This window comes from Trichomycterus rosablanca, chromosome 17, assembly GCF_030014385.1.
Source record: "Trichomycterus rosablanca isolate fTriRos1 chromosome 17, fTriRos1.hap1, whole genome shotgun sequence".
In the NCBI taxonomy this organism is placed as follows: Eukaryota; Metazoa; Chordata; class Actinopteri; order Siluriformes; family Trichomycteridae; genus Trichomycterus; species Trichomycterus rosablanca.
In genome coordinates this window covers 21185934-21212615 of record NC_086004.1, presented here as the reverse complement: position 1 = coordinate 21212615, position 26682 = coordinate 21185934, and the positions used below count along the sequence as shown (strand labels likewise).

The 26682-nt window shown below is 44.9% G+C and overlaps 1 protein-coding gene across 1 annotated transcript in view; it reads right to left on the bottom strand.

Annotated features, from left to right (window-relative positions):
• Window positions 1–26682, bottom strand: part of LOC134331883 (polyamine-modulated factor 1-binding protein 1) — a 210232-nt gene that overhangs the window by 30744 nt on the left and 152806 nt on the right. Inside the window, exons 13-19 of the mRNA XM_063013419.1 lie at window positions 21324–21449; window positions 20333–20422; window positions 18171–18233; window positions 11292–11471; window positions 10405–10497; window positions 8978–9124; window positions 3554–3721 (exon numbers count right to left, since the gene is read on the bottom strand). Of these exons, the coding sequence (XP_062869489.1) occupies window positions 3554–3721; window positions 8978–9124; window positions 10405–10497; window positions 11292–11471; window positions 18171–18233; window positions 20333–20422; window positions 21324–21449 (867 nt within the window). The remainder of the gene's footprint in view (window positions 1–3553; window positions 3722–8977; window positions 9125–10404; window positions 10498–11291; window positions 11472–18170; window positions 18234–20332; window positions 20423–21323; window positions 21450–26682) is intronic.

Sequence of the window (26682 nt, the reverse complement as noted above, 5' to 3'; positions counted from 1 at the left end):
CCAGATGAAGTTGATTTCAGGCACAGCATAAACCAAGTTATCAGACTAAATTCAAAAGGGTCGTAAGCTGGTTCGCAAGTGTCAAGTGTTAAACGGGTTACGTTGAGCGTTCCACGTCCAGCTGCTGGTGACATGGCCTAATAATGCTCGTTCAGATAAGAACACCTCCCACAGACATCACAGACATCTGTGACAGCTATCTTTACAGGTGCTTTAGGTGGGTTCTGTACCGCTGGAGGCCAGTAACCCCCCCCCCCCCCCCCCCCATTTTCTGCCCTAATCTGGTTGCGTTATGCTTCACCTCTGCCGATTTAACCCTCCATTTCTGACTGAGGAGCTTCGTAACTGACACACGCCCCCTCCGACACGTGTGCAGTACCCACTGCCTTTTTTCTCCTGCACAAGGCGAGTTCATATGTGGATCAGCCTTGTACATTGAGAGACACACCCTGATTAGCATTATTCTCCAACTCTGCGCAGGCGCCATCAATCAGCCAGCAGAGGTCGTAATTGCACCAGTTATGAGGAACCCTGGTCTGGATCATACCACCCTGAACAACAGCTAATCGTTGTTTATGTGGCCGCCCAGCCCAGCCGGATGGCAGAGTTGAGATTCGATACGATGTATTCGAAATCACAGTTCCGGTGTGCTAGCATATTTTACTGCTGTGCCACCTGAGCGACTCGCTGAAGGCCAGTTTGCAGCTTTTGTATTCCTCTCACTCTTAAAGACTAAAAGTCTAGAATGTCTACACCTGTAACAGGTGGCACAATCATGATTATGCTTGGGTTAATAAAAAATAAGGAATAAAGCCATGGATTTAAGACTTACACTTCTTCCAGCTGCTTAAAATCAACAGCTTTTAAAAAGCAACCATCAGGATTTTCGCTATTTTATTGTCACTGTATAAGTACAATGAGATGTTTGAGGAAAGCCTGTAGATGCCTAAATAGGTAAATTATATAAAAGGTAAAACACAAACTACACTTAAGCACTTATAAAAGTAAAACACTTAAGGGGCGTCCAGGAGACACACCAGCACTGGGATTCTGAGCTCCCCGAGTTCGAATCTCAGCTGGGCGCCCTCTAGCAGACACAATTGGCAAGTGTCCGTAGCAGACAAAATTGGCCTCCAGTCAAGACTAATAAGGGGTGAGGTTCACCATGCCCAGGGCACCTGGGGTGGAGGAGCGCAGAGATCGGTGAAGTATGGGCAAATAAGAAGGGATTAATGGACGGTGCACGCATCAGAAAGAGTGTGTGCCAGGTGAATATATACCCTCTTTGGACACCACCTTGGTCAGCGGATTGAAAAAGGGGGTAAAATGAGGGTACAAGGTGTATTGCACATAGCAAAAGCATATGTGGTGTGTAAATGTGGTGACATGACTGAAATCTGTATAATTATACACGGTATGCGTTGCCACTATAAGGAATTGAATAAACGCATTGAATGTTATCAGTAGCATAATAGCACTGGGGTGAGTCTGGTTGTCCAAGCGTGTAGAGCTTTGTAGCGCTAAGAGTTTGAAGAAACTATATACATTTTACCATATACAGTGCATAATATTAGTGAAAGATTCAGGAAAACCTGGCTGGATGTCTAACAGGCACATTGCTGCTGCAAAAGCTTTATTTTTCTTATGGCTAACAAAACTATTATTTTTGCCCTTCTTTTGCACCAAAGCCACCACTCTGGGGACCTCTCCACATGCCTCCTCCATCAGGCCTCCGATCCCTCTGTGTCTGTGACAAATTCTGTTTTCTCCAAGATTATGTGGATGTCCAGGCACATGTGCATCATTTACTTATAGAAGAAATGAAACCAGGATGCACTGAAGGACAATCCACCTTGCAATGTACAGAAGTTGAAAGGCCTGCTGGTAACATCCTGGTACCAGATACCACAGGACTTCAGGTTTTAGATGTCTAGTGGAGTCCATGTTTCCATGTTTGTTTGTTTATTTGTATTCCCCCCCCCTTTTTCTCCCCCTTTTTTAGCGCATCCAATTGTTCACCTTGCATCGTGCTTCCTCTCTGTCTATGCCGAACCCTGCCCTGACCGAGGAGATCGAAGCTAACCCATATCCCCTCCGAAACATGGGCAGCAGCCGGATGCATTTTTGCCACCCACACATTGATGAGTGTGGCGCCACCTAGCGTTGCATGCGGAGAGACACACCCTAGGGGCACTCTTCCTCATCTCTGTGCAGGCGCCTCCAATCAGCCGGCAGAGGTCGCAATCGCATTCTGACAGAGAGAGACCCACATCCGGTTCTTTGTCCCACCCCCAACCGGCCAATCGTCGCTCATACAGCCACTCAGCCTCGAACCGGTAAGGCAGAGCTGGATTCGATACAAGGTACTCAGAATCCAGCTCTGGTTGCAGCGTGTCTTTTTACCGCTGCGCCACCTGAGCGGGTTTATTTGGATTTTAACGTCATGTTTTACACAGTCATGGACAATTTGGTATATCCAAATTACCTAACTTGCATGTCTTTGGGCTGTGGGAGGAAACCGGAGCACCCGGAGGAAACCCACGCGGACACTGGGAACATGCAAACTCCACACAACGTGGTTTAAAGAGTTAAAACAGAAAAATACCATTACGAGGCTTTTCATCACATACCTGGAAGGGTAAATTTAAGGTAAATGTGTGCACTGTTCGGCTGATTTGGCCCATTACAGTACAGAAGTATTAAACCGAAAATATTTTGAGCAACACTAATCCACACACTTCATTACACACCAAAAAGTGAGTCTATTGTAGTTGCTGCAAATGAATAATAATTTAATACCGTAATTATTCCATACCCTTTACTAAACACCCCCACCCTACAGAAATGTACACACAGACATCTCCCCACATCCACATCCACCTAGACGCAGCCATTAATTATAAAAAATAGCTCCGCTTTGGGGGAGGGGATCATTGTTTAGATTTAATAAGGATACTGAATCAATGCAATGAAATCAATCTGCCCTAATTAAAAAAAAGCTATATAGTGAAGCAATCAAGGTGAATAAACAAGATTAAAATAAATGAAGGAACTGTGCCACGAGCTAAATCCCCTAATTAAATGAAGCTAATTGAAATTCCACAGCTATTTGTGGTTTGCTGATGCCATGAACATCTCAGTGTGGGGTGATCTACTCACTAGAGACTTCCATACTCTGAGCATCTTCCTGCTATACACCGCTCTGCCTAATAATGTAGGTCACCGTCTTACTGCCAAATCAGCTCTGACCCGGCTGATGCATGGACTCCAGGAGAAATTTGAAGGTGTCCGGTGGTACCTGGCACCAAGAAAGCAGCAGATCCTTTTAATCCTGTACGCTGCGAGGTGGCGCATACATGGATCAGACTTGTTTCTCCAGCAAGGATTGAGATCTGTAGAATCTGGATGCCAAGTTAACACCTTTCTGCCTAATATACCCCACCCCTAGTCAAATGCTATTGTAATGAGGTAATTAATGTTATTCAATTCACCTGTCAGTGTTTCTTAGAAGTCTGAGCAGAAGAAGAATAAACATGCCATGCATACTATTCACCTGTACAAGAAGAGTTTCTTTTTCCAAGTTGATCAAGGACTTTTGGTGTCTCTCTTCCTCTAGATGCTCCTCGGTCTGGTTCAGACGCTCCTCTAGTCCTCTGACTCTGTTTTCCAAGGCCCCAACCTCCTCAGTTTTAGACTTTAACATCTGAACCTGCTCTGTAAGCTGTAGACACGAATACAATTTAGTCAGTAATTGTATATAAAATTGTGTATAAAACTTAATACACTAATCAGACAAAACATTAAAACCACCTCCTTGTTTCTACACTCACTGTTCATTTTATCAGCTCCACTTACCATATAGAAGCACTTTGTAGTTCTACAATTACTGACTGTAGTCCATCTGTTTCTCTACATACTTTTTTTAGCCTGCTTTCACCCTGTTCTTCAACAGGTGGATCATTCTCAGCACTGCAGTGACACTGACATGGTGGTGGTGTGTTAGTGTGTGTTGTGCTGGTATACGTGGATCAGACACAGCAATGCTGCTGGAGTTTTTAAATACTGTGTCCACTCACTGTCCACTCTATTAGACACTCCTACCTAGTTGGTCCACCTTGTAGATGTAAAGTCAGAGACGATCGCTCATCTATTGCTGCTGGTTGAGTTGGTCATCTTATAGACCTTCATCAATGGTCACAGTACGCTGCCCACTGGGCACTGTTGGCTGGATATTTTTGGTTGGTGGACTATTCTCAGTCCAGCAGTGACCATGAGGTGTTTAAAAACTCCATCAGCGCTGCGGTGTCTGATCCACTCATACCAGCACAACACACACTAACACACCACCACCATGTCAGTGTCACTGCAGTGCTGAGAATGATCCACCACCCAAATAATACCTGCTCTGTGGTGGTCCTGGGAGAGTCCTGACCATTGAAGAACAGGGTGAAAGGAGGCTAACAAAGCATGCAGAGAAACAGATGGACTACAGTCAGTAATTGTAGAAGTACAAAGTGTTTCTATATGGTAAGTGGAGCTGATAAAATGGACAGTAAGTGTAGAAACAAGGAGGTTTTAATGTTATGGCTGATCAGTGTATATAAAACTTTATATAGTAGTGTTCTAAACACTGATTAGCCAAAACATTAAGACAATGTACTACAAGTCTGCTGCATACCAGACCTGGCAGAGTTTTTACACCGGTTGTGCTTCCTGTCACAAGCGTTACATTTCTATCCAGGCCTGGGACGGGCAATGAGAGTGTGCCACTCAGTGTTTAGGCAGTTTAGGCCTAGGTCAAGTAGGTGCAGACGTGCCAATGGCTAATAGCATCGCTGAGATTCGGATCCCCAGATCCAAGCAGTTGTGAGTTCATGTACTTTATCACTGCGCCACCTGCTGCCTGTGTTATATGGCTGTTCTTCCGAATGCCAAATGTAAAGTCTGATGGAGAGACTTGTGTCTTTTCCAAATGCAAATGCATGGCAACAGTTTAGGAAATGCCCTGTTTTGCTCTCATTAAAGGTAGTTTACAGAATTTGATGTGGAAGAGCTTGCCTGGTGTGCACAAGGTCTTCACCTTAAATCCCATCCAACTTCAACTGGAATTGGACAATAAGCCAGGCCTTAATCCCTAGTGTTACTGACCAACCTTGAAACAGATTATGTAGCGGGATGGAGGGGATTTCCAGCAATAATTTGGGGTGTTATGGGTTTCACAGTATTACAGTAAGTGGGATTTTTCATTTTTCATCGCGTCCAATTGCCCGATTGCGTCATGCTTCCTCTCCACCAATGCCGTTCCCCGCTCTGATTGAGGAGAATAAAGCTAACCCACGCCCCTTGCGACACATGGGCAGCATGCCGTATGCATCTTGTCACCTACACTTTGATGAGTGCAGTGCAGATCAGCACTGTGTACGGAGAGACACACCCTGACAGCACTCTTTTCCTATCTCTGTGCAGACGTTTGTTTTGCAGTTACTGTTGCATTTTTTAAAAATAGAATCACTGGGCACAGTGCAGTAACACACCCCGGACAGGAATCCAATCCATTGCGGTGACCCGGCCATCCCCCTCATCAGACATAGCCAATCATATCTGTATGAAGACACCCGACCGGCCACTGGGAATTCGAACCCTGGATCCCAGCAGTAGTAGGCTAGAATAATTTATCGCTGCACCACCTGAGCACCCATAATATATACACCAATCAGGCATAACATTTTGACCACCTTCCTAATATTGTGTTGGTCCCCCTTTTGCTGCCAAAACAGCACTGACCCGTCAAAGGTGTGCTGTGGTATCTGGCACCAAGATGTTAGCAGCAGATCCTTTAACTCCTGTAAGTTGTGAGGTGGGGCCTGCATGGATCAGACTTGTTTGTCCAGCACATCCCACAGATGCTTGATTGGATTGAGATCTGGGGAATTTGGAGGCCAAGTCAACACCTCAAACTCATTGTGCTCCTCAAACCATTCCTGAAGCATTTTTGCTTTGTGGCAGGGTGCATTATCCTGCTGAAAGAGGCCACAGCCATCAGGGAATACCGTTTCCATGAAAGGGGGTACATGGTCTGCAACAATGCTTAGGTAGGTGATACGTGTCAAAGTAACATCCACATGGATGGCAGGACCCAAGGTTTCCCAGCAGAACATTGCCCAAAGCATCACTCTGCCACCGCCAGCTTGCCGTTTCCCATAGTGCATCCTGGTGCCATGTGCTCCCCAGGTAAGCAGTTTCTTTTACATCCATGTGATATTTGCTAATTAAAATAATCAAGTGCCACTAAACTTATCGAGTAATTGTGATTTCAGGATTCAGAAATGCTTATGCATTAAAAAATGTGCTGTTACTTTCTTGATCTAAGAACTGTGCTCTTAAACCAGACCAACAAAAAACGAACAGATATAATGTTTTTTTTCCCCTCCAAACCCTGTGCACTTTGTGCTGCCTCTTACACAGTCATGCACGTGCAAACAACCACAAAGAACCTTTAATGTTCTTGGAGCTGTGATCACTTAGCAGAATTAATTATGGCATGTGTGTACGCAAGTGTGAAATTACACAGAATTCCAAAGCGTGTAATTACAGGCAACATAGTAAGCAAACAATGGGCTGTAAAAGCAGGCAGGCGTGCAGAGACGGGGGGGAATTTATCAGCAATCAGAGCCCATTGTGGCCTAAACCGTGCGCTGCGGAGCCCTGTCTCCACAAGGCCCATCCGATTTCCTGTAATGTTACCGAAAACCTGTTATGCTGCGCAAACTTTTCAATCACAGCACAATAGAAAAGTAAATAACATCCTGTATCGCTACCTGTATTCATCATCCTCACACACACTCTCAATTTCGATCCGTTTTTATCTCTACCCGTCGGCTCAGATTAAAACAGCATCGCCCTGAGTAGCTACAGAAAAATGCTACAGAAATTACAGACGAGTTTGATGCCCGATTTACCGCATGTGTGTGTGTGTGTGTGTGTGTGTGTGTGTGTGTAGTTAAGGGAGCTTGCTGTACCCTTCAGCAAAAATGAATTTTCCAATCGCGGTTAGTTCTGCCATGAATAAATAAACAAATGAATAATTGAGAGGGCGACATAAATAAATAACATCACAAACATTTCACCGGCGCTCGTAAGCATTCGGCGGGTAACTGGGGCTGCATGCTAATGATAAAAAACACAACAAGCGGGCAGGTTCTTATGTATTATTCAACGCTCTATAGCAAAAAAAAAGAAAATATGAATACATATATGAATTACATATATACACCGGACAGGCATAACATTATGACCACTGACAGGTGAAGTGAATAACACTGGCTATCTCTTCATCACGGCACCTGTTAGTGGGTGGGATATATTAGGCAGCAAGTGAACAGTTTAGAAGCAAGAAAAATGGGCAAGCGTAAGGGCCAAATTGTGATGGCTAGACGACTGGCTCAGAGCTCAGAGCATCTCCAAAACTGCAGCTCTTGTGGGGTGTTCCCGGTCTGCAGTGGTCAGTATTTATCAAAAGTGGTCCTAGGAGAGAACAGTGGTAAACTGGTGGCAGGGTCATGGGCGGCCAAGGCTCATTGATGCACGTGGGGAGTGAAGGCTGGCCCGTGAGGTCAGATCCAACAGACGGGCTACTGTAGCACAAATTGCTGAAGAAGTTAATGCTGGTTCTGATAGAAAGGTGTCAGAATACACAGTGCATCACAGTTTGTTGCGTATGGGGCAGCATAGTCGCAGACCAGTCAGGGTGCCCATGCTGACCCCTGTCCACTGCCGAAAGCGCCAACAATGGGCACGTGAGCATCAGAACTGGACCAATGGAAGAAGGTGGCCTGGTCTGATGAATCACGTTTTCTTTTACATAACGTAGGAACTAGGGATGCATCGATACCATTTTTTCCCAACCGAGTACGAGTACAAGTACATGTATTTTAGTACTCGCCGATACCGATACCTATTTAGAATGATGCAATCTGGAGCATTATGGAATAGTGTAGTTTTTAGTGTAAAATAGTGCAGTGGAACAGACATCATTGAGAAAGCTACTGACAAGCTAACGTAAACGTTCATTAATAAACGCACGTAATTAACGCTGTGCACATCATACATGCGATGCGATTCTGCTGATTGAAATATTTACTTTAAAAAGATAATACAGTCCGATCCCATCTGAGACGATTCTATCAGCACATACGTACATTCGTGGTTCACCTCGGTAAATCGTAAACGACTCTGAGTCGGCTCCCGCTCTGTGGTAAAAACCAGTATAATTAAGCCTGAGCTTATAATGTAAGCGAGTCACACAAAATGTTCTGTAGTATTTGGTGTTTATTTACAACCGCATCATTCATTATAACAGTAAAAACGGAGAATTGACTGAGAAAAGAAGCTTAAAATGAGTCGACTCCTGAATCACTTGTATCGACACTGTGAACAGAGTATTGAACACAAACACGTCCTATAACAGCGGTCGCTGCTTTTGTAACCGGTTATCTTCGCTGTTAGCTCTATTTTGAAGGTTTTTTTTTTTTTTTTTAAACGGAACTAAATAACATTAAATGTGCGTGTGAGCGTGGTCAATGAGAATAATTCAATATGTCTTCCGTGGGTGAAAAATGAATTGCTTTAGTTTTCGAAGTAAAAAAATCTCGCAATGTCACGCCCCCCGGTCAGGCACTCGCGCCCCACAGGTTGAAAATCCCTGCGTTAATGCAGCAACGTGCACTAGGCACAAGGTATCGGATGTTTAGTATCGGAGCCTCGTTTGCGAGTGCGAGTACGAGTTATTGAGCGCGGTATCGGGCTAATACCCGATACTAGTATCGGTACTCATGCATCTCTAGTAGGAACACATGGCACCAGGATGCACTGTGGGAAGAAGTTTCATCCAGTGGTTACACTAGGGACCTTAAAATCTGTGTTTACACCTGTATTGCTCCCACTGATGTGCTTATTAAAAACACAGAATATGTGTTACCTTCTGTTGGGATACCCGGTGTTTCTCTGTGAGCTGGTGAAGCTGTCTTTGCTGGTTTTGCAGTTGGGACTCCAGCTTCTCTCCCTGTTCCTCAGCCTCCTGCAGTTCAGTCCTCAGTGTGGACACGTTGGCCTCCTCCTCCACCAGCTACACACAAAAATTCAGACATTTAAGGACCCAGTAGGAAATTGTAAATAAAAATGAAAGGTGTTAAATCACCTTTTCTTTTAACATTGATCTCCAACTCCAAAACTGTGTAGAATTTGAATTGTTTTGTATACATTTATTATACAGTTTCATCTTAATCAAGGTCACTGAGAGTCTGAAGCCTATGTGGGAACTACACCGATCAGGCATTAGATTATGACCACCTTCCTAATATTGTGTTGGTCCCCCTTTTGCTAAAACAGCCCTGACCCGTCGAGGCATGGACTCCACTAGACCCCTGAAGGTGTGCTGTGGTATCTGGCACCACGATGTTAGCAGCAGATCCTTTAACTCCTGTAAGTTGAGAGTTGGGCCTCCATGGATCGGACGTGGATGGCAGGACCCAAGGTTTCCCAGCAGAACATTGCCCAAAGCATCACACTGCCTCCACCGACCTGCCTTCTTTCCATAGTGCATCCTGGTGCCATGTGTTCCCCACGTGATGTTTGTTTGTTTGTTTATTAGGATTTTTACGTCATGTTTTACACTTTGGTTACATTTATGACAGGAACGGTAGTTACTCATTACACAAGGTTCATCAGTTCACAAGGTTTAGACAATTTAGTATCTCCAGTTCACCTCACTTGCACGTCTTTGGACTGTGGGAGGAAACCGGAGCTCCCGGAGGAAACCCACGCAGACACGGGGAGAACATGCACACAGAAAGGACCCGGACCGCCCCACCTGGGGATCGAACCCAGGACCTTCTTGCTCCACGTGATGTAAAAGAAAACATGATTCATCAGACCAGGCCACCTTCTCCCATTGCTACTGACCCCTGCAGACCGGGAACACCCCACAAGAGCTGCAGGTTTGGAGATGCACTGACCCTGTCCGCTAGCCATCACAATTTGGCCCTTGTCAAAGTCGCTCAAATCCTTACGCTGGCCCATTTTTCCTGCTTCTAACACATCAACTTTGAGGATAAAATGTTCACTTGCTGCTTAATATATCCCACCCACTAACAGGTGCCGTGATGAAGAGATAATCAGTGTTATTCACTTCACCTGTCAGTGGTCATAATGTTATGCCTCATCGGTGTATGTGAAAAGTAGAAATTCACCCTGGAGTCAATCTTTCGAAAATAATCCCACATACGGACATGCAAATAACATTCAAACTCCTTACAAACAGTGATCCAAGATAGGATGGTATCCCAGGTCTTAATGAATCTGGTGCTATGTGGTGTTCTTGTGTTGGTTTTGGTTGATAAGGTGTACCTGGGAGTAGCAGGTGGTGTACTGGTGCTGTAGTTGGGTCAGTTCAGCATTCAGGTCAGCCATCCTCTGCTCCTGGGCCACTCTCTGATCATCCTGAATAAAACATCATGCTATAAACAAGTCTGTGTTCACATTGCATATGAAAGTGAATCAAACAAGGTCTTTCAATCCAACACAACAGAAAATGTTGACCATTAGTCAAGTCAGAATGATTTTGGAAGTACAGTCAACATTCCAATTTATCCCAAAGTGTTCAACAGAGTTGAGACTGGGGTGCTCAGGTGATCCAGCAATCTAATGTGCTATCCCAAGACCGCTGAGGTGCTGTCAGCCTGGCCAGGCATCCAACAGGCACAACTGGCTGTGCCTGAGAAAGCGGGGGTCAACTAGGTTTCTCTCTGCTGGGTATATGATGTTTCTTACCCCACTGAGACTCACTGAGCATCACATGTGTTTCTCTATACATGATACGGCTCTCTGTGAGTCAGTGAGTCTGTCAGTTGTTTAAAGTGCATTCAGTCAATTGTAATCTGCTAAATGCCACAAATGTAAATGAAAAAAAAAAAGCAGTCCTCTACTATATGTGTCAAAGGGGGCACGGAATAGTTTGTGTCTCTCCTCAGGTTACAGTGGGGGATTTGGAAAAGACTAGACTGGGAGGACTGGTGAAAGGTTGAGGTCAGGAGTCTTTCAAACTACGTCTTTAAGGACCTTGCAGCGAGTCACAGTTGTGGAACAGGCAAGATTCTTCCTCAAACTGTTGCCTTAATTGTATACACCTGTTGAAACACCTTAAATGAATGCTTTGATGGGGTGTCTACATACTTTTGGCCATTAATTGTGCATGGAAAATACATCAAAAATAGAAAAGCGTTCTACGTTCTAACCTGTTCTCTGAGCTCTCTCTGACATCTCTTAAACTCGCCAGCCACTTGCTGCAGTGCATCCTCGGAGGCCATGAGCTGCCGCCTCAGGTCTGCAGCCTCTTGATTGCAAGAATGCACTTTCATCTTCTGAGAATCCGCCTCCAGGATCAGGGCTGCCACCCTCTTCTCACTTTTATGAAGCTGTTGGGAAAACCGCATGTGACATAAGACACTTTTTTGATTATTTCTAGGTGCTTCAACCCAGTCAGGGTCACGGTGAGTAGATGGACCAACATACCAGACATAGGGTGGCATCCAAAATGCCTTGCAGAGAGCAGCTGGGGTCAAAGATTGAAGCCCATGTACAAAGGACTGTTAGCTGTGCCACTGTGTCACCCCAAACAAAACCAATCCATTTAAAAGAATCATTGATAATGGTATAAAAACAGATAAACTAGTAGGATGTTTTGGACACATTACATTAAGATGGTTTGGGCATGTGCAGGACAGGGATGGGAGTTCTATCAGGAAGATAGATAGTGCTGAGAATGGAGCCACCAGGCAGGAGAAGATGAAGGCCAAAAAGGAGGTTTATAGATGCAGTGAGGGAGGGCATGTACACTGACCAGCCATAACATTAAAACCACCTCCTTGTTTCTACACTCACTGTCCATTTTATCAGCTCCACTTACCATATAGAAGCACTTTGTAGTTCTACAATTACTGACTGTTGTCCATCTGTTTCTCTACATACCTTTTTAGCCTGCTTTCACCCTGTTCTTCAATGGTCAGGGTCCTTTCTGTGCGGAGTTTGCATGTTCTCCCTGTGTCTGTGCGGGTTTCCTCCGGGAGCTCCGGTTTCCTCCCACAGTCCAAAAACATGCATTCAGTTTACTTGGAGACACTGAATTGTCCTACAGGTGAATGGGTGTGTGTGTGTGTGTGTGTGTCTGCCTTGCGATGGACTGGCGCCCCGTCCAGGGTGTTACTGTGTGCCTTGCGCCCATTGAAAAGCTGGGATAGGCTCCAAGCACCCCCTCGCGACCCTAATTGGATAAGCGATAAAGAAAGTAAGTGAGCGACACTCAGTGTTCAAACAGTTTAATCAGTTTTTTTTTATCCTGCTTAACAGTGGGCCAACTTTAATTTTATTTATACAATACCTCGCGGACTGTTTCAAAAATAATAATGGCCATAGTTTGGATACCTCTGCCCTAACAAGAGCAACCTTTAAATAAAATTAAAATTAAATTTTTAGAGCAGATTCCGCCCAGCTTTTTTTTCCACAATAATGTGTACAGGGTCAATTCATCACTTAAAGCAAATAGCTCGACTTTTGGTTAGCTGGATTAGGCCCATCTTCATTCAATGGCAAATCAGCTAATACAAGCTCCGAGCACAGCGGTGGCGACCGCTGAATAGCATGTGGATTGCACGTAATTATCCGTTAAACTGTCCATCATCGCCGTGTTTTTGCAAAACGTAATATCCCCCCATCGGTTCGAATCTGATGTGCAAATGGCATGTATTGAGGAGGAACAAACAGGCTAATCGGCGTGCTGTGCTACACAGTTCCCGTAATGGAAAACAAATCAGTCAAAAGCGGAGATGGGTCATTGAGTGCCAAGCTCACTCAAGCGCAGTGCATTCGAGCTCAGATCAATGGCTCTGGGTTAAAACGAGCTTTACCAGAAACCCTCATACTACCGTTTTCAACCCGCAATCTGAACAATGAATTGTTAGGTCCTACGACGTCCTACAACCGTCTCATTTGATTGGCTGGCATCTGTTCTGTCTGTGATTCACACCGGTCTCAGAGAGTTTACTTCCCACCCATTTTCGGTTACTGGAGTGTTTGTGTTGTTTTTGCACCTGTTTTCAGTTCAGTTGATTTCCTTGAACTGATGCACCTGTTTTGTGTTTGTAAGCGCCTTGTTTCTCCCTACTTAAACCAGTGCAGACCGGTACGAGGTATCAGAGCACTACACCAGCCTGTATTCATTTATTTATTAGGATTTTAACATCAAGTTTTACACACTTTGGTTTCACTCATCACAGGACTCGTAGTTACCGGTTACACAAGATTCATCAGCTTGGTGGGTTGCGCTGTCGCCTCACAGGAAGAAGGTCCTGGGTTCGATTCCCAGGTGGAGCAGCCTGGGTTCTTTTCTGTGTGGAGCTTGCATGTTCTCCCCGTGTCTAGTCCAAAGACGTGCAAATGAGGTGAACTGGAGATACAAAATTGTCCATGACTATGTGTGACATTAAAGACCTGAACTGAAAGTGCCCAGGTGGAGCAGCGGGATATTCCGCTAGCACACCAGCGCTGAGTTTCCGAACTCCTCGGTTCGAAACTCGGTGTTGCCACCGGTCGGCTGGGCGCCATCTGACGGGCATAATTGTCAGTCCCTGAAGCAGATACTAATTGGCCACCGTATCTGCAGGGTGAGGGCCGGACTGTGTGTGGGTGGGTGGGATCCTCATACACTGTGTAAGGACACTGAGTGCGCTAAATCGGGAGGAAAATGGGGAGAAAATGCATTAAAAAAACAAACTGATGAACCTTGTGTAATGAGTAACTACCGTTTCTGTCATGAATGTAACCAAAATGTGTAAAACATGACGTTAACAACTTAATAAATAAATAATGTCAAACACAGTCATGGACAATTTTCTATCTCTAATTCACCTCACTTGCATGTCTTTGGACTGTGGGAGGAACCCGGAGCCCCCGGAGGAAACCCGGGCAGACACGGGGAGAACATGCAAACTCTACACAGAAAGAACCCAAACCGCTCCACCTGGGAATCAAACCCAGGACCTTCTTGCTGTGAGGCGACAGTGCTACCCACCAGCCTGTACTACGCATTATTCCATGTTGTTCCATAGCCTTGTCTACAATAACCTATTTGCAAATGGACTTACATTGCTTTGTTCTTGACCACTTCTTTACCTGTAACTTTGTCTTGATAAAAGCACCTGCACTTGCATCCTAACCCGCCTCTCTGGGGCGGCACGGTGGCTAAGTGGGTAGCACTGTCGCCTCACAGCAAGGAGGTCCTGGGTTCGATCCCCAGGTGGGGCGATACGGGTCCTTTTTGTGTGGAGTGTCCACGTGGGTTTTCTTCCGGGTGCTCCGGTTTCCTCCCACATGTCTAAAGACATGCAAGTGAGGTGAATTGGAGACACTAAATTGTCCATGACTGTGTTCGATATAACCTTGTGTAATGAGTAACTACCGATCCTGTCATGAATGTAACCAAAGTGTAAAACATGACGTTAAAATCCTAATAAACAAACAAACAAACAAACCCGCCTCTCTGAGCCTTCGATACAGCGTCTTTACCGCAACGTAGAGCGAAACTAAGCCGACGACATCCTGTAGTCGTTCTCAAATGTCAAACATAAAAAAACATTTTAAAAAAAGCAATCTGACGGGTACAGGAGCAAACGCTTTCAGCTTCAAATTCTGTTCCTTAAGTTCTGTTCATTTTCCCTCTGGACCATCGAGGAGAGCTGCTAAAGTGCCAGCTAAGCAGAAAAATAATTACCTACTCCGAGCTCATATACATTTCCATGGAGCGTGAATGCAGGTCCGGTGGCGCAGCGGCATTCCGGAGCTAGTCTTAATGAGCTTCCAGTGGGCTGAAATCAGGGAGGCTGACCATGCTCTCTTGGCCTCCAGCAACCACTCATTTGTCATTCCTATACAAAAGCTTTCTAGCTTGACCCTATTGAGTTTTCAGAGAATTTGTTCTACAGTTGGTGTTTTTTTGTATTTGTTTAATCTCCATGCCTTTTAGTTTTCTTCTCCAACCTCCTCTTACATTTCAATCCTTCCTGGTTGCATAATGTAGATACACAGCCTGTGTAACTGTTCTGAGAGGACAAAAGAGCATTCTTTAGTCCAAATCTTACTTATGGGCGAAATATGTGGACACCTGACCATGAGTTTGTTAGACATCCCATTCAGACACCAACAGCGTTAATATGGAGACATCTTTAATGTGAGGTCAGGCACTGACGATGGAAGAGAAGCTTCAAGTTGCATTTGATGTGTAATTGATTCCAATCAATCCTAAGAATCTTGAGCAGGGTTGAAGTCAGGGCTCCTTCACATCAAGCTCAATATGCACTAGTAATTGGGCCTGTCTAAAACCGAGTAAGCTTCCTTGTTGCCTACTGCCTACCTAGGCAGCTGCCTAGGTAGAGAGGATTCTAATAAGACATCAAACTTATAAGGCAGATTATTTAGACACACTACTTAGACAGCGATTACAGTGATTATGTGATCACAGTTTCTCTTACTAAGCTAACACAGTTAGCCTCAGCTATCGGACAGTCAGGAACAGACATGATGGCCGAGATGTGGATGGCCGAAACAGCCTAGCCATTGGTAGGTCACTTGTCAGTGCACTTTCACTGCTGGTCCCAAGCCTGAATAAAATAAGGAGTATTTTGTCAGGAAGGGCATCTGGAGTAAAAGCTGTGCCAAGTCTGGTATACAGACCAGATCCACTGTGGCGACCCCTAAATATGGGACTACACTTATCGAAAACCTAAAAAATGGCAAACACAGGTGGGGCCTTACAAGAGCACCGCTGGGTCCACAATGTCCGGCAAAACTAGGCTAAATCCAACTCCCCCGCGGCCCCTTTTTAATTATCTCTCAAGTATTTAGAGATAATGACTATCACTCAGCTTGGGTAAAGTCGTAAAGCCTTGGAAATTTTTTTTAAGGTCCATTGGAATTTTTTTCAGATTGTGGTATAGTATTCCTATATAAACTTTAAGGGTATGAGTTGACTTTAAAGGTAAAAAAGTTAAAGGTGAGTATGATGTAGTCTACTCTATGGAAGCAGCCAAAAGAAAAAAAAAGAATTTTGTAAAGCATTTCAGTTTGGCTTTTTTTTATTTTAGCATTGCCTTCAAAATAAAAAGCTCTGTGTGGCTCACAGTAGCCAGAGCCAGTATGAAACGCACAGAAAGATACAGTAGGAGCCCATACAAACCACAGATGACCTATATGTTCCCCCAGCCTCCTCGGTGCAGGTTTAAATGCCATATCACACAAAAACTACACTTATCGAGACCTCCCCAAACCATGCCGAACACAGACACGCACCTTTTACATTGTACAGTAGGGCCTTATAAGAGCACCGCCGGGTCTATGATCTAAGGCAAAACCAGGCTAAATCCGGCTCCCCTGCGGGCGATCAAACAAAACGTCTGGAGGGCTTTTTAATAAGTTTTCACAGAGAGCCACTTAAAACGGCAGCTTGTTCTTTACAAACCGACAAACTCCTGCGGTGACGGAGCCGGCGCATAAAAGTTGACTTTAGTGAAACAAAGGAGTGAAAGTAAGTGTGAAAATTTAGTGCAGCGAGAGCCCTTGGCTGAGCGAGAGCATGTATTAATCAAGCTGTCTGCACTCTGTTTTGAGAGTAATCTTGTCCGACCACAGGAGAACTACTCAGCGCTAAGTGGTGCTTGGCCTGGCTTTGAAGATGGCGCTTTATTGAAGCCAGTAAGCACAGTAAGGGCACGCTGGAATAACATTCCCACCTGGAGTTCAGGGCTCACGAGTAGGTAAAACACCTTTGACAATACATACACAAAGAAAATGAAAAAAATCACATTTACAGATCATAGTTTATACATAGATTTTAAAAATAGATATAAATGTTCTCTAATTTGTAACAGGGTGGCACAGTGGCTCGGTGGGTAGCACTGTCACCTCACAGCAAGAAGGTCCTGGGTTCGATCCCCAGGTGGGGCGGTCCGGGTCCTTTCTGTGCTGAGTTTGCATGTTCTCCCCGTGTCTGTGTGGGTTTCCTCCAGGAGCTCCGGTTTCCTCCCACAGTCAAAAAACATGCAGTCAGGTTAACTGGAGACACTGACTTGCCGTGTATGTGTGTGTGTGTGTCTGTCCTGTGGTGGACTGGCGCCCCATTCAGGGTGTTACTGTGTGCGCTGCACCCATCCTGGCTGGCAGAGGATGCATGGAGGTGCACATAACTGTCATGACAGTTCCTATTAACTGACAGTCACCTGCACCTCGTTGAGTGTTAATTCGCTCCAGGTGGAAGTGTCTCTATTTATCACGGTTTCATCCTCACCTACTTTTCTTTTGAAACCCTCATGCCAGACTGAGTCCGATTCGGTCTTCAGCTGGTATAGTTTTTAAATATTTTTGTTTATGCATCTTTCTCCCCTATTTCTCCCTTTTAGCTCATCCAATTTGCCCGATTGCGTCATGCTTCCTCTCCACCAATGCCGATCCCCGCTCTGATTGAGGAGAACAAATCTTACCCACGCCCCCTCTGACACATGGGCAGCATGCCGGCAGCATGAGTGCAATGCGGATCAGCACTGTGTACGAAGAGACACACCCTGACAGCACTCTTTTCCCGTCTCTTTGCAGGAGCCATCAAACAGCCAGCAGAGGTCGTAATTGCATTAGTTATGAGACAGACCCTATCCGGCTTTTTAATATCCCACCCCTATCTGAACAACAGGCCAATCGTTGTTCATGTGGCTGCTCAGGCAGGCAGGCAATGTATTCGGGATCCCAGCTCTGTTGTGCTAGTGTGTTTTTACTGTTGCGCCACATGAGCGGCCGTGAAATAATTTTTTAATATAATAAAAAAATAAAAAAATAAAAAGACCTTTCTGACCTTTATAAGGTCAGTATTTTCCTTAATATTTTCAAGCCCATGAGGTTTTAAGGTGCTAAAGGTCATAACAATTCAATTTTGCCTTTGGTCCTCGCCCTTTAGGAGATTTCTCCAGATGGTCTGAATATTTTAATAATGTTATAGTCTGTAGGTGGTGAGTATGGTAAAAACCCAAAGGCAGAATGAAAGAAAGAAAAAAAGTTTTGACCACAGAGCTTCAGACCTTGTCTTTGAGCCATAGTTGTTCCTCCCTCAGCTTTTCCAGCTCCTCCACTTGGCTGCTGTCCTGCAGAAAAAATAAATGAGACAATGTTTGTGAACGTGTGGTAGAAAAGTTAATCTAGAAGCTATGTTTCCAAGGAGGAGCAATAGATTGTCCACCAAAAGGATAACAGTGGACACCAAACTGGCTAGTTTCATTATTACTGGTTTAATCACATACTGTAAGCTGGTCTCGTTAACTACCCAGCAATTTAACATCTATTTTAAAATTGTAAATTGTAACATTTAAATATGTTACTACTTGATTATTATCCCGGATTAATCTGTGCATGTAAATGCACTATTATTATGCATTATTATTGTGTCTCAATGTTACGATCTAGAAGCTTTACATCTCGACTACTTCAATCTGTCAGATGCAGCTCAGAAACACCAACAAAGACCCGTCGCATAAACTCAAATCTAGCAGTGTTCAAATCAGAGTCTATATTGGCACAAAGCTCTGCCTGGAGCTGACATTCTGCTTCGAGGAGCTCACTGTCTAGTCAATAAGGGAGAATACATTTAAATGAAGCCAAGTTTGGCTTTCATGGTAAACAGAAGATATTGAACAAATGAAGCAATAAAAAAATTAATAAAGTGGAGAATTTCTGCCCGAGAGATTTCTGATTCAAATCAAGTTCATGCATTTCAATTGTTCATTTGATGATGACTTGGAAATGCAGTCTGTAAATGATAGTCACGCAAATTTAATTCGCTGAATAGAAATGAATTGTATTGTGGCAGGACGGTGCAGTGGCGGAGCCGGTGGAGTCCTGTAGACCTGGTTTCGGTTCCCTTTGTGTTTGTATAAGGTTTATTATAGTAATTTGGTTTTTACCACCTTCTAAAATGCAAAAGGTGACCTGGCTACACTAATGTCGTTTCACACGAGATTTGAGAATAAAGGATATTTTCAAATACATACACTTGTTGTACAAGAACTATATTCGAACTTAAATATTAAAGGTAAAAATTTCGAATGAATTCATAATTGTTTATTTAATGGATACATTGAATATTTATAAAGTTATTTACTTTGCTTGCCATTGTTTAATATGTATATATTAGGGCTGTCGAAGTTAACGCGATAATAACGCATTAACGCGATCTCAATTTAACGCGATTAAAAAAAATAGTGCCGTTAACGCAAATTCTATTTGGCCCTGCGAGTCATCCGTAGTTCATGTTGAGGCTTGCCACCGTTTTTCATTTGCGGTTTGTTAACATAATGTAACCGAGCGTCGTAGTGATGCACTCGCTTAATAAAGAAATAAATACACGGTATATTCACAAATTGTCGGGAGCATTTAACACTTTATTAACTCCTTCTGTTACGGTACCGAATAGTGGACAGCTAGAGTCAAGCACGCTAGCCAAGCATGCTGTTCCATGAACTATGGAAGCCCCAAAGAGTCAAAACACACTCACTTTGTGTAGAAACGTCCATCAAACCATTGTCACGATACAAGCACAGAAAAGTCTGTTACAATAACTACGCCTTCTCCCACCTGAAGCACCGCTGATCTACAGTGTTTGCTGATGGAGGAATTCTAACCTACAATCTGACATATATACGAAGTCAAGGGTCTCTGCTGGATAGAATTACTGCCTAGTATGTGAGTGAATAAAACTCCCTTACAGTTTTCTCTTGTCCCAGCAGTTTTTAACATAAGTACATTTAGCATAAAATGTGTTCACCATTTTAATTGTAACATTTCACTTAAAAATCCTTGTTTTCTTCTTTTAAAAAAAAATGCGATTAATCGCGATTAACTATATGAAATTCTGAGATTAATCTCGATTAAAATTTTTAATCGTTTGACAGCCCTAGTATATACATATAAATATATATATGCATGGGGCAATAAATATATGGTAAATGTTCTATGGTAGATATATTACTAGCCCACTCTTTGCACCCTAACAGTCTCCAAGAGCCTGACTTTAGTCACATTAGTCTATAAGCACAACACTGCTAGCTCTGCATTAATGTAGCATGCAAAGAACTATGATGTGTGACTGTCCTCTGTTAGCTGAGTGTCAGGTAGGCCAAGGTTTGTTCACCGACTGCTGCTCTTTTGTGTACGTGTGTGTTTTAAAGCTGTACTTGACTCAGCTGACCTCTTTGTCTTTCTCCAGCAGGGCCAGCATCCTGTCAACCTCTCGCTGGAGCTCATCAATCTGGACCTCTTTCAGCCGCTGCTCTTCCACCTACACACACGCAAAAGCGGAAGCAGCAGAAGGTGAGGCGCACTGGGAAAAAAAGGTGTCGTTAAAAGCATCAAACAAACGCCTTTGCATAATGCATATCGCACCTCTGAAATGATCCATTAGCACGTGGCGGCGTGGGAACCGCTAAACACGCCGACTTTACTGTGTAGAAAAGACACCATATCCTCCTGTGATGCAGCTAAACCCCTTTCCACCTCCTTCTCTTACACTCGCCTTTTTCACATTCTCAGTCGGCGTGACCGGAGCCCACCCAGTTCGGGCCTGGAGAGCTTCCGAGTGTAATGGGAGCCTCAGCCCCCAGCCGATTCCTTCTCCCTCCCTCACCCTAGACACTGATTTATAATTTTAATATCTCTAATTTCTAATTTCCATCGCTGTGCCCACTTACCGAATGCCATTTTCCAATTTACGTCAAAGCGTGTGAGCATTTTTCTTAATGCGGCTTATGACAAGCTTGGTGGATGTGCAATTTAGACGGCGCGTCCTGCAGGCAAGGGTGTGGCAGCATGAGCACATTTGTGTGTTTGTCTTTATCAACAAGGTCCGAAGTGTTGTTTGGTGTGTGTGTGTGTGTGTGGAGGGGGGAAAGAAAATTGGCACTGCAGAATAAAATAGCCAGAGGGAAGAAGAAGAAAATAATTCAATCATAAATCACACAATTACGTTTCTCATAATAAGAATTATGATGGTCGTGTTGCTAATCTATTAAAATATGCATTAGCGTTAAGAGCGAGGGACGGGACGCGGGGCGGCTTTGTGCTCGTTATATGAATATTTATGGTAATTAAAACAGGGCCCGCTCTTTTGTACCGCACTATATCTTGGAGCCAAGCGGGAGCGCATGAGGTGAATGCAGACGAGATGTAGGTGCCGGTGTTACCCTCAGGGTGGCATTATGCAGCATCTCTCTGGTTCGGCCGAGCTCTCTCCGGCACTCCCTGTCTCTGACCTGCAGCTCTCTGTGGGCCTTTTGGAGATTCTGGAGCTCTGAAGTGCGCTCCTGGAGCTGCAACAGACACATAAAGAAAGTGATCACACATCCAACCGCCAGTTCACACTGATTTACACCGTCACACTGACGGGCTAGCCAGAAAATACAATTTCTACCTACATATAGACCTACATATAATTTTTTAATGCTGGTAATGATGCCAGAGATGCCAAGTGGTCAAATGACTGTCATTATTGTATTGGCATCACTGTATTCTGGTCAGAGTACCACACCCTGGATAGGACGCCAACCCATCTCTAAGCCTCGGCCATCCCTCCCTTAAGACATAGCAAAGTAGTAGGCTGGCACATTCCTCCTCTGACACCTGTGCTGCCGCTGGGTGCGCCAGATTCAGAGACATGTGGAGAATCATACTATGCACTCTACAGGAACAGTAGGTGGGTTTAATCCCCAGTACCACCAGGTTGCCACTGTTGGACCCCTGAGCAAGGCTCTTTATGTTATACAGTCATAATTGTAAATTGCTTTGGATGTGAATCCTAATTCAGCCAGCTGTGGCTATTGAGTGCTTCACTGATGTAATGATGTTCTCCACTTGGTATTCCAAGCCTTTACCAGCCACTGGACTGAGTGTGTGTGTGTGTGTAGTAGTAGTAGATAATAGCATGGCACTCTATGCCGTGTGCATTTATCATCTGAATGCTGACAGGATGGAGGAGCACCTGCTGACTCTTAATGACACCTGGACTTTTTACCCACTTTTTCTCCCAATTTATAGTAGCCAATCCGCTGCTGGGGACCCCAATGGTGTCCAAGGAGGGTGTATATTCACCTGACACACACTCTGTCTGATGTGTTCGCAGTCCACTAATCCCTCCTTATTCACCCATACTTTGGTGGATTTGCGGGTGAGGTCGGCTTTGTGTACGGAGAGCCACGCCCCGCCTGCACTCCTCCACTCTCTGTACAGCGTTAATAACCCCACCCCTTAGTTCGGTCTTTCCCACCCAGCAGACCAATTTTGTCACTGGCCAATTGTGCCTGCTAGAAGGTGCCCAGCCAACCTGTGGCAGAGCCAAGATTCGAACCCGGGGGCTCAGAATCTCGGCGCTGGTGTGCTAGCGGATTATCCCGCTGCGCCACCTGGGCGGCCCCGATACCCAGAGCCGAGATTCGAACTTGGGAGCTGGGCACGCATGACACCCGGACTTTAACGAGACTGAGAAGCCACCTTGAATGTCAACGACTAAAAAAGAATCAAATGCAATGCAACGACTGGTGGCTCGTATTAGAGGCTAGAATACCCTGTTCCACTTCTGAAAACACCTGCAATTGACCCTCATTGAACACGGCTTCCCTCATGGCCTGTCGATTGTCGACGTCGGCAGAAAAAAAAAAGAGGTAAAAATAACAAGGAATAACAGGAATACGTTGTCGGAAATGAAATTTCAATTCATCCAGTCCCTTTATACAACGGCGCAGGGAGCTGGGTGAAGAGCGAAGGGATGAGGATCAATAGTGTTTAGACAGCAGAGCAGATTTTCTAAGCGCCAGATCAATAGCAAGGAGAGAGGGGAAAAATACCCTGGCATTTCTTTGGCTGTTGTAGTAAATACGAACAAATCAGTGGCCTTAGGCTAAATGGATTGACCAGATGTTTCCGACTCCGGTGCTGTAAATAAAGATCTATCGGGAAAGCTCTGACGGAGACCAAGAGGTGTGGAGAGAGAGTGCCACTGCGCCGGCCAGAACCGTGTCGGATACGCACTCGGGCAAACGCGCACAGAGCTCTGAGCATAGAACAGTGGAACATAAAACTGCACATACGACCAAGTCAAGATCAATCTGAGGAACCTCGATTTAAGAGACCTCCATTAACGGATTTTAAATGTCTGGTCCGATTGTTTAAAATTCCCATGAGAAGCGTACCAAGACTAGTAGTTCAGTAATTGTCCTCTAGACAGTGCACGTCTCTCTGTTTACATGAGTAATAGGCTTTGTTTTGCCGGGAGGCTCACTTTGTTCTTGCTTTTTACGATGCTTTATGTTTGCAAGTTCTAGTGCTAAGTTATGCACCAGCACAGCTCCAGCAGCCACCAGCAGTGCTTCAGTACTTCAGAATACTACATACTCCACTACATACATCTCCACCACACAAGGTAAATGAAATTTCTCCCCAGTAGTACAGTAGACCAATTTTAATATTTATTTACAGGTTTTACATTACATACTGTATATACATATATATTTACGTTGTATATTTTACTGTTCATCAGACACTGATCAGCCATAACATTAAAACCACCTCCTTGTTTCTACACTCACAGTCCATTCTATCAGCTCCACTTACCATATAGAAGCACTTTGAAGTTCTACAATTACTGACTGTAGTTCATCTATTTCTCTACATACTTTTTTAGCCTGCTTTCACCCTGTTCTTCAATGGTCAGGACCCCCACAGGACCACCACAGAGCAGGTATTATTTAGATGGTGGATCATTCTCAGCACTGCAGTGACAATGACATGGTGGTGGTGTGTTAGTGTGTGTTGGGCTGATATAAGTGGATCAAACACAGCAGTGCTGCCAGTCCATTGCAGGGCAGACACACACACGCACACACACACCCATTCACTTATAGGGCAATCCAGTGTCTCCAATTTCAGAGCTCCTGGAGGAAACCCATGCAGACACGGGGAGAACATGCAAATTCCGCACAGAAAAGACCCGGGCCGCCCCGCCTGGGGATCAAACCCAGGACCTTCTTGCTGTGAGGCGACAGTGCTACCCACTAAGCCACCGCGCCGCCCCGAAAGACTAATTGGCTATGTTAAATTGGGAGAAAAAGTGAGCCAATATGTTGGTGCGATCCAAATTTCCATTCGATTTCTTCATTTTCAATTGTTTAAGAGACTCCAGTAAACAAGTGTAACCTCCCTTTCAGCACTCTGGCACTCCAAAAGTTCCTGAACGAAAAGTCTGAACTTGATCTCTCCAGCAACTTCGGACTAATCACCGGCAAGCTCTCCCGGCTACGGTGGGTGCACTGGAACGGAGCCTGCGTGATATATGGAGGCACTCAAAGGCCGTAGCCAAAACAAAAACACCTCAGCCGGGCCAAAACAATAAAGCGCCGCGCTGACTTTGCTCCAAATGAAAACATTCATCAATATACGGCAGAGAAAATATGGAAATGTAAGTGTGAACTCCATTATTGGGCTGCTCGGCGGGACGGAGCCGGAGCCGTGGCCGTGTTTGCTTTAGCGACAGGGGCTTGAGAAAGTGTCCATATTCACTGTATCTCAGAAGCACATCTGTCAGAGGAATGAATTTCCACAAACACACACACACACAGGATTGATAATCGACCCCATTCTGCCAGTCACATGAACAGGCTGCACTGTGTTACTGGACTGACAGGCTGTGTTTGCCTGCACTCTGACTGCTTTCACCCGGGTCCAGCTGAGCCACATACACAATTACACAAGTGTTAGCCTGAGGTGTAGATGCAGAATCAATCAACCTAATCGAAATGCCTTTATAGTTAAATCTAATTTACATTTACATTTTCAGCATTTATCAGACGCTCTTACCCAGAGTGACTTACAGAAGTGCTTCCATAGTAAACATTACCTTACTCTAGTTTAAACAGACAACAGTCCAAGAACACCCTGGAACAAGAGCGTTAGTAAGTACATGTTAGTTCTCAGCCTAAGTGCTTAGAAGACAGTGACAGACTCAGATGTTCGGACAGACAAGGGAAGCTCGTTCCACCACTTGGGTGCAGGTACAGAAAAGAGCCTTGATGCTCGTCTTCCTCTAGTTCTGAGTGGAGAATCAAGGCGAGCAAGACTAGTGGCTCAAAGGTTTGGTGGTACAGAGCAGGCTTTGTAGACGAGCATCATTGTTTTAAACTGTATGTAGGCCTTAAATGGGCAAAAGTAGCTGGCTGGACAACGATTGGCCTGTTGTTCAGATAGGGGTGGGATATTAAAGCCGGATAGGGTCTCTCTCATAACTAATGCAATTACGACCTCTGCTGGCTGATTGATGGTGCCTGCACAGAGACGGGAAGAGTGCTGTCAGGGTGTGTCTCTCCGTACACAGTGCTGATCTGCACTGAACTCGTCAAGGTGTAGGTGACAAAATGCATACGGCTGCTGCCCACGTGTCGGAGGGGATGGGGGGTTAGCTTCGTTCTCCTCAATCAGAGCGGGGATCAGCATTGGTGGAGAGGAAGCGTGATGGAATCGGGCAATTGGATGCACGAAAAGGGTAAGAATGCATAAACAACATGTCTAAACCACTTATATTAAATAATTTAAATACATTTAACTCTCTGACAAGTATGTTCCAGCATACCCATGCTACCTGTACAAAGGCAGGTACAAAGGAATGCTTTGACAGGCCTTTAACCCCACTGAACACCATTGGGATTTGAAGTGGAGAGTAATTTCTAAGCCAGTCCATCTGGGTGCCTAATCCTATAAATGCTGCTTTTGATGCCAAAACAGCCCTGACCCGTCGAGGCATGGACTCCTGTAAGTTGTGAGGTGGGGCCTCCATGGATCGAACTTGTTTGTCCAGCACATCCCACAGATGTTGGATTGGATTGAGATCTGGGGAATTTGGAGGCCAAGTCAACACCTCAAACTCGTTGCTGTGCTCCTCAAACCATTCCTGAAGCATTTTTGCTTTGTGGCAGGGCGCATTATCCTGCTGAAAGAGGCCACAGTCATCAGGGAATACCGTTTCCATGAATGGGTGTACATGGTCTGCAACAATGCTTAGGTAGGTGGTACGTGTCAAAGTAATATCCACATGGATGGCAGGACCCAAGGTTTCCCAGCAGAACTTTGCCCAAAGCATCACTCTGCCTCCGTTGGCTTGCCTTTTTCCCATAGTGCATCCTGGTGCCATGTGTTCCCCAGGTAAGAGAAGCAAAGCGCCCGGCCATTCAGGTGATGTAAAAGAAAACGTGATTCATCAAACCAGGCCACGTTCTTCCATTGCTCCGTGGTCCGGTTTTAATGCTCATGTGCCCATTGTTGGCGCTTTTGGCGGTGGACAGGGGTCAGCATGGGCACCCTGACTGGTCTGCAGCTATGCAAACAGTGTAGTCATTGGGAGATGAACTTGTCAGTGCCTGGATTAAAATAATTAGGGTTGCGTCAGGACGGGCATCCGACATAAACCAGAATGATCGGCTGTAGCAACCCCTAAATATGGGAGCAGCCTTTGTGCCATCAAAAAAAATGTCATGTCCGACCCCACAGCCTCCATAAACA